Source organism: Capricornis sumatraensis, chromosome 1 (assembly GCF_032405125.1).
Source record: "Capricornis sumatraensis isolate serow.1 chromosome 1, serow.2, whole genome shotgun sequence".
Classification (NCBI taxonomy): Eukaryota; Metazoa; Chordata; class Mammalia; order Artiodactyla; family Bovidae; genus Capricornis; species Capricornis sumatraensis.
Window position 1 is genome coordinate 174,038,434 of NC_091069.1, and position 12,912 is coordinate 174,051,345.

Below are 12,912 nucleotides of genomic sequence, written 5' to 3' on the forward strand. Positions count from 1 at the left end.
TTCCTTTGTGGTAACCCCTTCACATTCCTTATGCCATTTGATCCTCAAAGAAAGCCCCACACTAATCCTATCATTATCACCATTTTTCACTGCAGCCTAGACAGTTCTTACAGTCAGTCAGTGACTTGAATCTAGGTGATCTTAGAACCAGTGCTCTTGCCAAGGATAGGCATACCTCTGTTAACTTTCTCAGAACAGATGAAAGTATTGATAGTTTTAAGAGTAGCCTCATGGTGGAGCAATGTCACCCAGGTCTTTTTTTCACTTGAGAAGTAAACAGATAAATACTTTAAAAAAGAAAAATTAAAAAAACAATGTCCTTCATATTGACAGGCTTGAAACTGAATGCTTTCCAAATATGATTAGCATATTCCTATGATTTCCCCATAGGAAAAATTAAGTGATTAGCTTTTACCATGTGATGTGCTGTATCTCCAATTTCAGGGTATTTTTTAATCTCCTTTAGATCAGACCTCAAAGGCCACTACTAAATGGTTTGGTGCCTTTTCCTCCAGTCTCTGGATACTTACAGAATCACAGGGTTCAGTCAGATAGAGAGCATCTTGATATGGAGCATTTACAATAGGAAATCTGGGAATTCCCTGGCAGTTCAGTGGTTAGAACTCCATGCTTCCACAGCAGGGGGCATGGACTCAATTCCTAATCTGGGCACTAGCGTCCTGCAAGCTGCACTGCAGGACCAAAAACATAAAATAGGAAATCAGAAGGAACTAGAGATTGCACTTTTGCTTCTGTGTTTTATTTTGGAAACCTTTAGACTTCTAGAAAAGTTGAGAAACTTCTGCACCTAGAATCACCAGTTGTCAACATTTCACAACATCTGCTTTGTCTTATTCTTTTTTTGTTTGTGTATGTATATGGGGTATATACTCATTGTTTACAATGTAAGTTGCAGGTAAAATGAATATGTGAAGTTGTTTTTCTTATTAGACTTTTTATTTTGAGACAATTAGACTCACCTGGAGTCATAAAGCATGCTTATATAACATTTATCTGTTTCCCCCCAATGTAACCACCTTGGAAAGCTATAATGCAACATCACAATGCATAGTGATGCTGTCAAGTATATAACAGTCCTTACCATAAAGACTGCTCATGTTGCCTTTTATAGTTCCCTCCTGCCCCAACTCCAACCTCTCTTTAATCTCTGGCAACCACTACTGTGTTCTCCATTAATATAATTTTCTCATTTTGAATGTGTTATATGAATGGAACCATATAGTATATATAACCTTTTGTGGTTGGCATTTTTTATTCAGCGAAATTCTCTGAAGGTTTATCCATGCACGTATCAATGGTTTGTTCCTTTTTATTGCTGAATTGTATTCCATGGTATGGCTGTACCACAGTTTGTTTGATCTTTCACTCATTTAAAGGACATCTGAATTGTTTCTAGTTTTTGGCTGTTATAAATAAAGTTACTATAGACTTTCATGGTTGGGATTTTGTGTGAAAAACTTCTTCGTTCCTCTGAGCTCAGTGCCCAGGAGTGCAATTACTGGGTCATGGCAGTTGCATGCTTATTAAGAGACAAGCTGTTTTCCAGAGTGGTGTACCATTTTACATTCAGCATTGTGTGGATGCTCTAGTTTCTCTGCATCCTTGTCAGCATTCGGTGGTGTCTGTATTTTGTTTTTTAGCCATTCTGATAGATGTGTAGTGATAATCTCACTGTGGTTTTAATTTTCATTTTCCTGGGGGCTACTGATATTGAAAATCGTTTCATGTTTGTCACCTGTGTATCATCTTGGGTGAAATGTCTGTTCATGTCTTTTGCCTATTTTCTAATGGGATTGTTTGTCTTTTACTGTTGAGTTTGAGAGTTCTTTATATATTCCAGATATTAGTCCTTTGTCAAATATGTAGCAAATATCTTCTCCCAGTCTTAGCTTTTCATCCTCTTAAGAGTCTTTCGTAGTCCAAGTATTTTAAATTTTTATGAAGTTTAATTTATCAGTTTTTCCTTTTTTTCCCCGCTACTGAATTGCTTTTGCACTGAAAAAATCTGTTGGGCATGTTTGTGTGGATCTGTTTCTGGATCCCCTGTTCCGTTCTGTTGATCTGTGTGTCTGTTCCTCTGCCAGTACCATACAGTTTTGATTACCTCCACTATTAGTAAGTCTTTAAAAGAAAAAGATTATTTTTATTTTTGGCCATGGTAGGTCTTTGCTGCTGCACATGGGCTTTCTCTAGTTCCGAGGGGCAGGGGCTGCTCTTCACTGTGATGTGTGGGCTTCTTATTTTGATGGCTCCTGTTGTTGCAGAGCGCAGGCTCTAGATGTACAGACTGCAGTAGCTGTAGCACGTGGGCCCGGTAGTCGTGGCACACAGGCTTAGTTGCTCTACAGCACGTGGGATCTTCCTGGACCAGGGATTGAACCAGTGTCCCCTGCATTGCAAAGTGGATTCTTAACCACTGGACCACCAGGAAAACCCTAATAAGTCTTACAATTTTCTTAATAGTTATAGAGCTGTTCACATAATTGTTTACAATGGATGGTTTGCATTTTATGAGGAAATTGTCCATTTCACTTAAGTTATCAAATTTGTGTGTTGGATGGCTGTGGTATTCCCTTACTATCCTTTTGATGTCTATAGCATATGTAGTGATATTTCTTATTTTAGTTCTCATATTGATCATTTGTATCTTCTCTTTTCTTGAGCAGTCTTATTAGTTTCATTGATCTTCTCACAGAGCCTGTTCCTTGTTTTATTGTTTCTTTCCTGTTTTCTATTTTATTGATTTCTGCACTACCTCCATTGTTTCTTTCCTCATGTTTCCTCTGGGTTTATTTGACTCTTCTTTTCCTGGGTTCTTGAGGTGACAACTTAGATTATTTGATTTGAGAATTTTCTGTTTTGTAATGTGTACATTTAATAATACAGATTTCTCTCTTAGCACTTCTAGAGTTCCATTCCATACTTTGAGATGTTGTATTTTCGTTTAATTCAGTGTATTAAAAATTTTTTTCCTTGCAGTTTGCTCTTTGGCCTATGGATTATTTAGAATTGTGTTGCTTAGTTTCCAAGTGTTTGGATATTTTCATTTTCTTTCCATTATTCTAGTTTGATCCCATTGTAGTTTGATAACAGATTATGTGTGATTTCAGTTATTTTACATTTGTTGAGGTTTGTTCTGTGGCCCAGAATATGTGTTGTCTTGGTATATATTTCACGGGCACTTGAATAGCCTGTGTATTCTGTTGTGTTAAGTGAGCGTTCTGTAAGTGTTGATTAGAGTCTGTTGGTTGGTAGTGTTGCTCAGTTTCTATATGTCTTGGCTGATTTTCCTGGCTAGTTCTATCAATTGTTGGGCTTCCCAGGTGGCACCAGTGGTAAAGAACCCGCCTGCCAATGCAAGAGACTTAAGAGATGCGGATTTGGTCCCTGGGTCAAGAAGATCCCTGGAGGAGGAAATGGCAGCCCATTCCAGTATCTTTGCCTAGAGAATCCCGTGGACAGAGGAACCTAGTGGGCTATATGGGATCCATGGGGTCACAAAGAGCTGGACATGACTGAAGCGACTCAGCATGCATGCACACTCAGAGGAGTGTTGAAATTTTCAACTATATTCATGTATTTGTGAATTTCTTATTTGAGTTCTATCAGTTTTTGCATCTCTGTTGTTTGCTTCATACACATTTAGGATTACTGGATCTTTTTAATTGATTGATCCGTTTATCATTATATCCCTCTCTGTCCTTGGTTATTTTTATTTTCTTTGAAATATTTTTACTTATTTATTTTTGTTTTTTTGGCTGCACTTTCTGTTTCTTAGTTTCTCAACCAGGGATGGAACTTGTGCACCCTGCAGTAGAAACATGGAGTCTGGACCACCCGGAAAGTCCCAAAATATTTTTATGTTTATCTAATAGTAGGATAGCCACTCATGCTTGCCTTTTGTTAGTGTTTGCATGCTACACCTTTTTCCATCCTTTTACTTTAAACTTGCCTGTATCATTTGAAGTGAGTTTCTGGTAGATAACATAGAGTTTGTTATGCTTTTTAATACATCCTGTCAATCTCTATCTTTTAATTGCTATGTTTAAGCCAATTATATCCAGTGTAGCTATTGACATGTTAAGGCTTTTGTCTGCCATCTTATTTTTTGTTTTCAGCTTTTTCATTTTTCTGTTTTATTGTTTGTTTCTTCCTGTGGATTACTTGAACACTTTTTTTAGAACTCCATTTTGTTTTATCTGTGATGGTTTTGAATGTATTTATTTGGATGACTTTTTAAATATTGCTCTAGGTATTACATTTTACTTACTCAGTTTACTGATGTCATTATTTTACTAGTTCAGGTGAAGCATAGAAATTGTAACTCTTTATATCTCTTTGTCCTTCTCTATTTATAATTGTCTTAAATATTTCCTCTACATATATTTAGAAACATATCAGACCTTGTTACAATTTTTACTTCAATCATCAAACATAATTTAGAAAATTCTTAAAAAGGCAAAGCTAGTCATTAACATGTATTTTTGAGGTAGTTCTTTTCTATCCAGTGTTGCAAGGTTCCTTTGTTTTTTTGGTTTCCTTTCTGTCTAGAGAACTTCCTTTAGCCATTCCTTTAGAGTATATTTGCAGGTGATGAATTCTCTTCATCTTCTGTCATCTGCTGCTGCTGCTAAGTCGCTTCAGTCGTGCCCGACTCTGTGCGACCCCATAGATGGCAGCCCACTAGGCTCCCCCGTCCGTGGGATTCTCCAGGCAAGAACACTGGAGTGGGTTCTGTCATCTGAGACTGTCTTTATTTTTCCTTCATTCCTAAGGGATATTTTTGTTGGATATAGGATTCTGGATTGAGAGCTAATTTTCTTTCAACACTTGAAAAATGTTGTTCCACTCTTATCTGAACTTCATAGCTTCTAATGAGAAATCCATTGCCCTTTTAATGCCGAGTGGAGGTGAATTCCTGCAATCCTTCTTAGTCTCCAGTGATACCATGGGGTGGGGTTGAGAGACTCCTACCATCCAGTGGAAATCAAAGTTCTGGCTTCCCACTTGCCTTCTCTGAAGCCCTGGAGAATGAGAACATCTCCTTAGAGCATTATAGGCTGCCCACATAGGCTTTGATGGGGTGAATGTGGGTGGTCACAGTTTGTGTGTGTGTGTGTGTGTGTGTGTGTGTGTTTTGGCTTTTTTGGTTTATTTTGGTTTGGTTTGGGTGGTGTTTGGCTGTAGTAGAATAGTTGTTATGTACAAGTTTCTATTGTGGAAAATCGCGTCACTCTTGGCCTTTTGGCTAGAGAAAGCAAAATTTTATTGAGTTTTGTTTGTTTTGTTGGTGTACATCCAATGGTTTTCTAGTTGTCAACTTCTTCAGCTCCAAGTGTGGGGTATATGAGGCAAAACAAACAAACTTAGGTAATTTACCAGTCAGTGTGTCATTCCTTGAGACTTAAGGTCCTTAGCCTGTGTGCCTTCTTCTCTTTATCATCCAGAGTCATCTGATACTTGTTTGATATATAATGTCCAGGATTTTTAGTTGTATACAGTGGTAAGAATAGAGGAAAGTACATCAACTCCATCTTCCCAGAAGCAGAGGTTCCTGCAGGGTTTTTTGTTTTTTTTTTTTTACATAAACTTCACTTTATTTAAAACATATGAAAGAGGGAATTTCAAATCACATTAAACATAATAAATATAGAACTTGCTTTGTTAAAAATCTACAGTATACATTCAAGGAAAGGCTAAACTTCCAGTGCCAACTATGTATGAGACAAAATTAAACATTTACAATAATCAGTTTCCTAAAAGTGCTATTTTTAAGATCTATAATAGGAAACTCATTCTAGTGCTTTGTTTTCATCCAAACATGTATACATTCCTTTATTCACAGAACCAGATGCTTCTGTTACTAAAAATACATATCCAAAGTTTTTATATCCTTTTAAATAGATTTAACATTTTAGCTCTTTGGGGAGGAACAGGGAAGTCCAAACAAACAACACAGACCACCTTAAATTATTAAGAGATCACTGACTTTATAACATGCCCTGTTTCAACTCAGATGTGAAATCTGATGACCATGTTAATGAAAAAAAACTCCCTGTTCATATATCTAAGGTAAGTCATCCTTCTCTACATGAGAATTTGTGTAGGCCAAGGAGCATCCACTATAGCAACCTTCCTGTGACCCAGGCCTTGACGACATGCTCCACTTCTGATTTGTACATTCTCTTCCAACCTGATTTGGCTTAGTTTCTTCAGGGGTGATATTCAGTACATTGATTGAACTATGTTCAGATGCACAGGAGCGTGTCTGGCAAAAGTCTGAAGTAGAAGGAGAAGCAGGAAGAGACTTAGTCAGTTTAGACGTGCAAACTGGAGACCCGCTAGGCACACCGTGAGGCTTCTTTTGCCATGACCTCGAGTGTAATGTAGGGGTGTCCCGATCAGAACTTCCTGAGAAGGCACTGAAAAGTTTCACATTTTCTGAGTTCTGGTGGTCAAAGGTAGTCATATTTAAAAACTGTTGCTTTAACCAACTGGTTCTTTCTTCTTCAAATGCCTTTCTCTCCAATCCTAGGCGAATAGCTGCTTCTGTAAAGCTTCATCTTTCCTTCTCGAAATTCTTTTTCTGCTCTTTAAATAGGGACCACTCTTCTTTGAGGCGTTCCTTTTCTTCCAACAAGTAACAGTCTCGTAGCAGTGAAGTGGTGTCATCATCACATACAGTAGCGAGCTGCTGCTGTAAAAGTTGCTGCTGAGTTTTAATCATCTCTTTACACTGCTGAATTTCCAACTCGAGTTTTTCAGTTTCTTGTTCATGGTCTTGTCGTGAGATTACATCTTCGTCATTAAAACCTTCTAAGTGTACCTTTGAAACTTGGTTATCAAGTTTTTCTACGTGACTTTTCAAAATTCTCCACTGTTTTCTGATGCTGTTGGTAAGCTGCTCTCTCACAGTCTCACAGGAAAGGTCCCATATACTCTCTCTACTCAGCTCCCCAGCATCCTCTTCAACATCAGAGATAACAGTTCCTGTACTATCATCTGCTCTTTCTCTAGGTTTCTGCTTTTGGGGAGAAAGAAGAGAAATCATTTCCTTTTTCATTTGCTGAAGAACCTTCTTAAGTTCAGCATTTTCCATTAGAATTTGTTTCTGACGATATTCATAATCATTCAAGAGAATTTTATACATTTCATCTTCATTCCTGGCTTCGGTTTTACCTGTCCTCCAGGAGCCTCTTTTCCCATCAGCTCTCCCCACATAATTTAAAACTTCCATAGCAATTTTTTTATCCTTCTTGTTCATAACAAGTTGATGTAAACGTTCCTTTAGTTTATTATATTCACGCTCTTTTCTCTTCATATCATGATTATACTGAGTAGCTCGACTTGCAATGATATTTTGTAATTTCTGCACCTCATCTTTCTCACTTTTCAGTAGCTGATGCAAATTCCTATTCTTGCGCTGTAACTGTCTGTCTCTTTGCTGAAGACCAATCATTTCTCTCCTGGAGGTTTCCAGTTGTTCCTTAAGTTTTGCATAGCAGTTCTGTAGATGGTCCATATCGCTTCCCAGTTTCAAATTCTGTGTTTCCACATTTTCCTGAGCTAGAAGGTTCTTCCGCTGAAGTACAAGTAGCTCATTCATGCAATTTAAAACAGCAACTATATTTAATTCTCTCTTTGTCTCTTTACCTTTGGATTCTTCATATAATGAAGGAAAACCGAAAGTAGTCAATTCCTGATCAAGATATGAGATACTTTGCTCAATATTCTCTTCTGTGCAGAAGGCACTAAAATAACTGTGCACATTTTTTGATAAAGGTATTGAAGAACATAGCACTTGCTGTGAGTATAAACTTGATGGAGACATCTTTGTTTCTGAGGTATATTGAGAGATAGTTTTGCTTTCTGGATCTGTAACAGTCATCCAATCTCCCATAGCAATCACCAGAGCCAGGATACCTGAGGAACCAATTCAGCAGTGACACATTCAGCCCAGCTGCTGTCAGGCTTCTATGTAGGCATTTCCTCACGGCCCCCGGCTGTGGCGGGGAAGCACCGCTCGGAGTCCTAGACCTGCTCGCGCAGCCCGGAGGGCCCGCACCTGTTTTTTTTTTAAAGTAAGTTACAAACATCAAGATATTTCACCTCTGGAAACTTCAGCGTGTGTCTTTTGAGAACAGAGACATCGTTCTGTTGTACATAGCTGTGATACCTTTATCACACCCAAGAAATTTAACGTTGATACAGTATTACCTAACATAGGATTCATATTCAGATTATGTTGTCTCCGAAATGATCTCTATAGCTCTTTTCCTCTGATTTCAAATTGTGCGTTATGTTTGGTTGTTGTGTATCTTTTAACCTACAATGCCATCTCCTGGCCTTTTTGTTGTTCTGTTTTGTTTTGGTCTTTCATAGCCCTGACATTTTTTAACAGTCCCAGCAAATACTTTATAGAATGCCCCATAATCTAGATGTGTCTCTTATGATTAGATTCAGGTTAATTATTTTGGTGACCATACTATGTAGTATAGTATAATGTATACCTCTAATTACAGAAGTCAAGAGGCATGTAATAAATTTGACCATTTGATTAAGTGATTGCCTATCAGATATCTCCATTGCAAAAGTATCTTTTTCCTCTTTGTAATTAGTAAGTAATCTGTGGGGTACAGACCATTATCTTTAAAGCCTTTGAAAACCACAAATTAAATATTTATTTAAAAAAAATACCAGGTAATCTAGCTCTTCTTCATAGTAGAATTTTCCAGTTAATAAAGGTAGAGAATGATGGAAATTGAAAGTGACCATTTGGCAAACACTTGTGGCAGGCAGGAATCATCAATAGATGCTAAAACCAGTGGGCAAAAGTATGATGGGATAGAAATCTACATTATCTCAAAGTATCCTCCCACAGGATACTGATTACAAAGGGAAAAACAGTAACTAGCGGAGAAACCTGTTGGATACCACCTTACCAAAAGATCACAGTTAATAAGTAATTTGACACATCACATATTACCTCTTTGGTATTCTTCTTTCCAAAATTGGATATCCTGTATTCAATTTTGAGACAATATCAGCCGAACCAAAATTAAGGACGATTTTACAAAATAACTGATCAGTACTCTTTAAACTGTTAAGGTCACAGAAAACAAAGAAAGGCTTGAGCTGTTAAAGATTCAAGGAGACCTGACAATTAAATATGGAGTCCTGGATTGGATTCTGGACCAGGAAAAGGGTCTTATGGGATAGCTGGCAAAACTCAAGTGAAGTCTTTAGGTTACTTAATAGTATTAAAATCAATGTTAATTTCCTGTTTTGATGATTATACTGTGGTTATATGAGGATAACATTTGGTTGGGGTGAAAAGCTTTTGTAACTTTTCTTACATTTAAAATTATTTCAAAAGAAAATTTCTATTTTTTTCAACTTGTTAAATTCAAAACACTCTAATAAAATAAAATTTTCCAGTTAAATTTTGCTTGGATAGCAAACACAGGCCTGATTTGTATAAGAACTAAGCACATTAAGCAGAACATCACATTCTTTCTGTATTGTCACAAACACTCTAATGTTCTTCCTGTTCTGAAGTCTGGATATAAATCTCACACAGAGTCCTGCACCTCTTTCCTAAGACTTTGTGATCATATGTAACTCCTATATATCCCAGACTTGGAATTTTAGATATCTTCTAGAAAATAGTTCATTGATTCAACAGATTTTTATTGTGCACTTATTATATACATACCAGGCATTGTTTGGGCTTCCCTGGTGGCTCAGAGGTTAAAGCGTCTGCCTGCAATGTGGGAGACCTGGGTTCGATCCCTGGGTCAGGAAGATCCCCTGGAGAAGGAAATGGCAACACACTCCAGTATTCTTGCCTGGAGAATCCCATGGATGGAGGAGCCTGGTGGGCTACAGTCCACTGGGTTGCAAAGAGTCGGACATGACTGAGCGACTTAACTTTCAGGCATTGTTTGGGGCAATGGAGAAAAGTGAGTGAACAAGGCAGTTAAAAACCTCTCCCTTCATGAAGCTTGGATTTCATTGGAAGACTATAGATAACAAAAAAAATAAGCATATTTTTGAAGTATGTTAATAAATGTAATATAGAGAAAAATAAAGGAGGAAAGGTGAATGCCAGGGTTTGCGTGCAGAAGAGTATTTTATCTTCTAAATCAGCACTCACTGAGTTCTGTGTCCCATTTTTAAAAATCTTTTGTAGAACATAACTGCTTGATTTTATATATATAAATACATATATATATTTATATATAAACTTTATAATCTGTCTTCTCCCAGTAGAATGTAAGCTCCATCTGAGTGAGGTCTTTGTTTACTTAAAACCAAAGAACAACACCAAACAGATAAATAAATTTCCATTGAATAAATTCTCCCTCAAGTGTTCTCTCAGGTCCTAGTTTAGCTCCTTAGACTCAAGTAAATATTTGTTGATTTCATTAATATACAGATTCAGGTTATATGAGCCCATTTTGCTGAATAACTTGTATGAGTTTTTTTTAACTTTTCTGGGATAAGAACCCTTAAGATCCTAAGACTGCTTCTTAGTTGCCTGTCATCTTGAGGAATTTGTTTAGCTTGTTTGCATGGAAGTTTATCTATTTTAAATATGATACAAAACGCTTTTCCTTTTGAAAAATGAAAAACATAAAAGGAAACCTATTTCCCTCTTAAGCTGTGGAGCTTTCATAGCTGAATGTCTTAAAGATATTACATTGTCTTATCTAGTTGAAAAATCCCCTTACTCCACTCTCATATTTCACCCTGTGGCCTGTTAAAGTTTTATAGTTGCAGCATCCATTTCTTCTTCCTATAACCCTAATCATCATTTATTTTTATATTTTCAACAGTGTTATTTACTCGTCTACTATACCAGCTGGCGGAATGTCAAATCTTTTTTGACTTTCGGTTTAATCTGTCTATGCAACATGTATCTCTATGAACTGCGCAATCTCTGGCAGCTTTTTTTTCACGTGACTGTGGGAGCATTTGTTACACTACAGATCTGGCTAAGGCAAGCCCAGGGCAAAGCTCCTGATTATGATGTCTGACACCATCCTTCAGACATATTGCCTTGCCTTAAAGAGGAAAAGGAAGGACACTACCACTGTGATGAAGAAACTGTTCACCACAAATGAGAAGCTCTGCTTTCTTTCTCTCTCTCCAGCTGTCCTTTTTAAGTCAGCATGGCATGCCTGTGAGCATGCAATACCTGGTAGGCAAATTCCTCTCAGCAGAATGTTGGCCATGATTATCATTCAGAAGAAGATGAAGAGCCCTCTCTACAGGGCAATGGCATTGGAAGAACAGTCAGATGCCATTGGAAGACTTTGCCAACAGCTCTGAATCATGGCTGGAGAATTCAGTCAAGAAGTGTGTGTGGTACTTGCTCTGAGAACCAAGCAGGAACTCTACAACCCCAGTTTGCCTTTGTGAGGCATTAGTACAGACCAAATAAAAGATGCTGCAGTGAATTGGAAAGTTTATGTGTCAAACAAATGACTCACTAAATATTAGATCATTTGCACATTTATTGTACCATGAGTCTATGAAGTCCAGATTGGTATGGAATGGTTTCTTTTTCCTTTTATATTTTTGCTTGAATCTTAACTCTGGAAATCACCTGATGTAGGAGAAGGCTGTGGTGAGCTCATCCCTAGAGCATCATAAGTATTGAAAACACAGTGACACATGTTTCTTTCCTAGACCACATTTACACCTTCTTTTGAAATCACTTTTTAAAAATATGTCATTAGGCTATAGCCATTATTTGCCAAACTTCAATCACTTGAGTATTACCATTACATATGCTATTATTTACTTAATATTTATCTTTTAAATTTTAAAACATTTTAAAAAGAAACTAACCTCTACTCCAAGTGAAAAACCAGCATCAGTTTGCCATTAAAAAAGAGAACTACAAAATAAATTAAAAATAAAACAGGATGTTGTGAGATTCTAACTGGATGCTAATGACTGCCAAGGCTCTGAATCCAAGAAGCCTACTCTTTCTTTATTGCAGTGAGAGATGTTAGCTAGCCCCAAAATGGGCTCTCTCTGTGGAATTATCAGAAGTTTAAAAGAAAATTATAAAGGGAATGACATTCACACTGTGACTCAACATTATTTAACTCTGTGTTGTGTATCACCTGAAGTCATCTCACAAGCCACCAAGTGATATGGGTCCTGCCCTGTGGAAACACTGAGTTGTTCTAAGAGTCAGAAGGTAACTCCTCTCCCAGCACTTATTATCCCTCATATTATTTCATGACTTCGAGGAGTTAAGCACCTACTATCTAAGTGGTGCTTTTTGATAACTTTGTAAAGATTGTTTAAGCAGTTGTGAGTTATTAGAGGAAGCAAATTTTGGTTCTTTTAGCAAAATCTACAACTCTTCTGGTTTTGAGGGCTTCCCGGTGGCTCAGATGATAAAGAATCTGCCTGCAGTGTAGGAGACCTGGTTTGATCGCTGGGTCTGGAAGATCCCCTGGAGAAGGGAATGGCTACCCACTCCAGTATTTCTTGCCTGGAGAATTCCATGGACAGAGGAGCCTGGTGGGTTATAGTCCATGGGGTTGCAAAGAGTCAGACAAGGACTGAGAGACTAACACTTTCTGGTTTTGAAATCATCTTCATGAGTGATTTTCTTGAAGAAAGATTCTAATTAAGGAATTCATAAGGTTTGAAATTTAATATCCAGAAAAACAGAGGACTCATTACATATAATTCATGTTACTGGGTATATTAATTAAACAGAAAAAATTGTCCAGAGGGGTAAAGTCACCAAACTGCATTGTTTCCAGAACCAGTATATATAGGTATGCTTACAATGAGAAATCCTGCTTAACTACAACCTTTTTGCCACACTCTCCTTTTTAGGAGAATGAGGCAAAAGAAGACAGT

General features: G+C 37.4%; 1 protein-coding gene and 1 pseudogene across 2 annotated transcripts in view; one reads left to right on the plus strand and one right to left on the minus strand.

The window, feature by feature from the left end:
• SEC22A (SEC22 homolog A, vesicle trafficking protein) overlaps positions 1-11,599 on the plus strand; it is an 84,443-nt gene extending 72,844 nt beyond the window's left edge. For both annotated transcript variants that reach the window (XM_068979137.1, XM_068979147.1), the window contains one exon: positions 10,860-11,599. In XM_068979137.1, coding sequence (XP_068835238.1) covers positions 10,860-11,060 — 201 coding nt within the window. In that variant the 3' untranslated portion in view covers positions 11,061-11,599. The remainder of the gene's footprint in view (positions 1-10,859) is intronic.
• On the minus strand, positions 6,089-7,921 carry LOC138090109 (afadin- and alpha-actinin-binding protein pseudogene; annotated as a pseudogene).
• Positions 11,600-12,912: the final 1,313 nt, after the last annotated feature.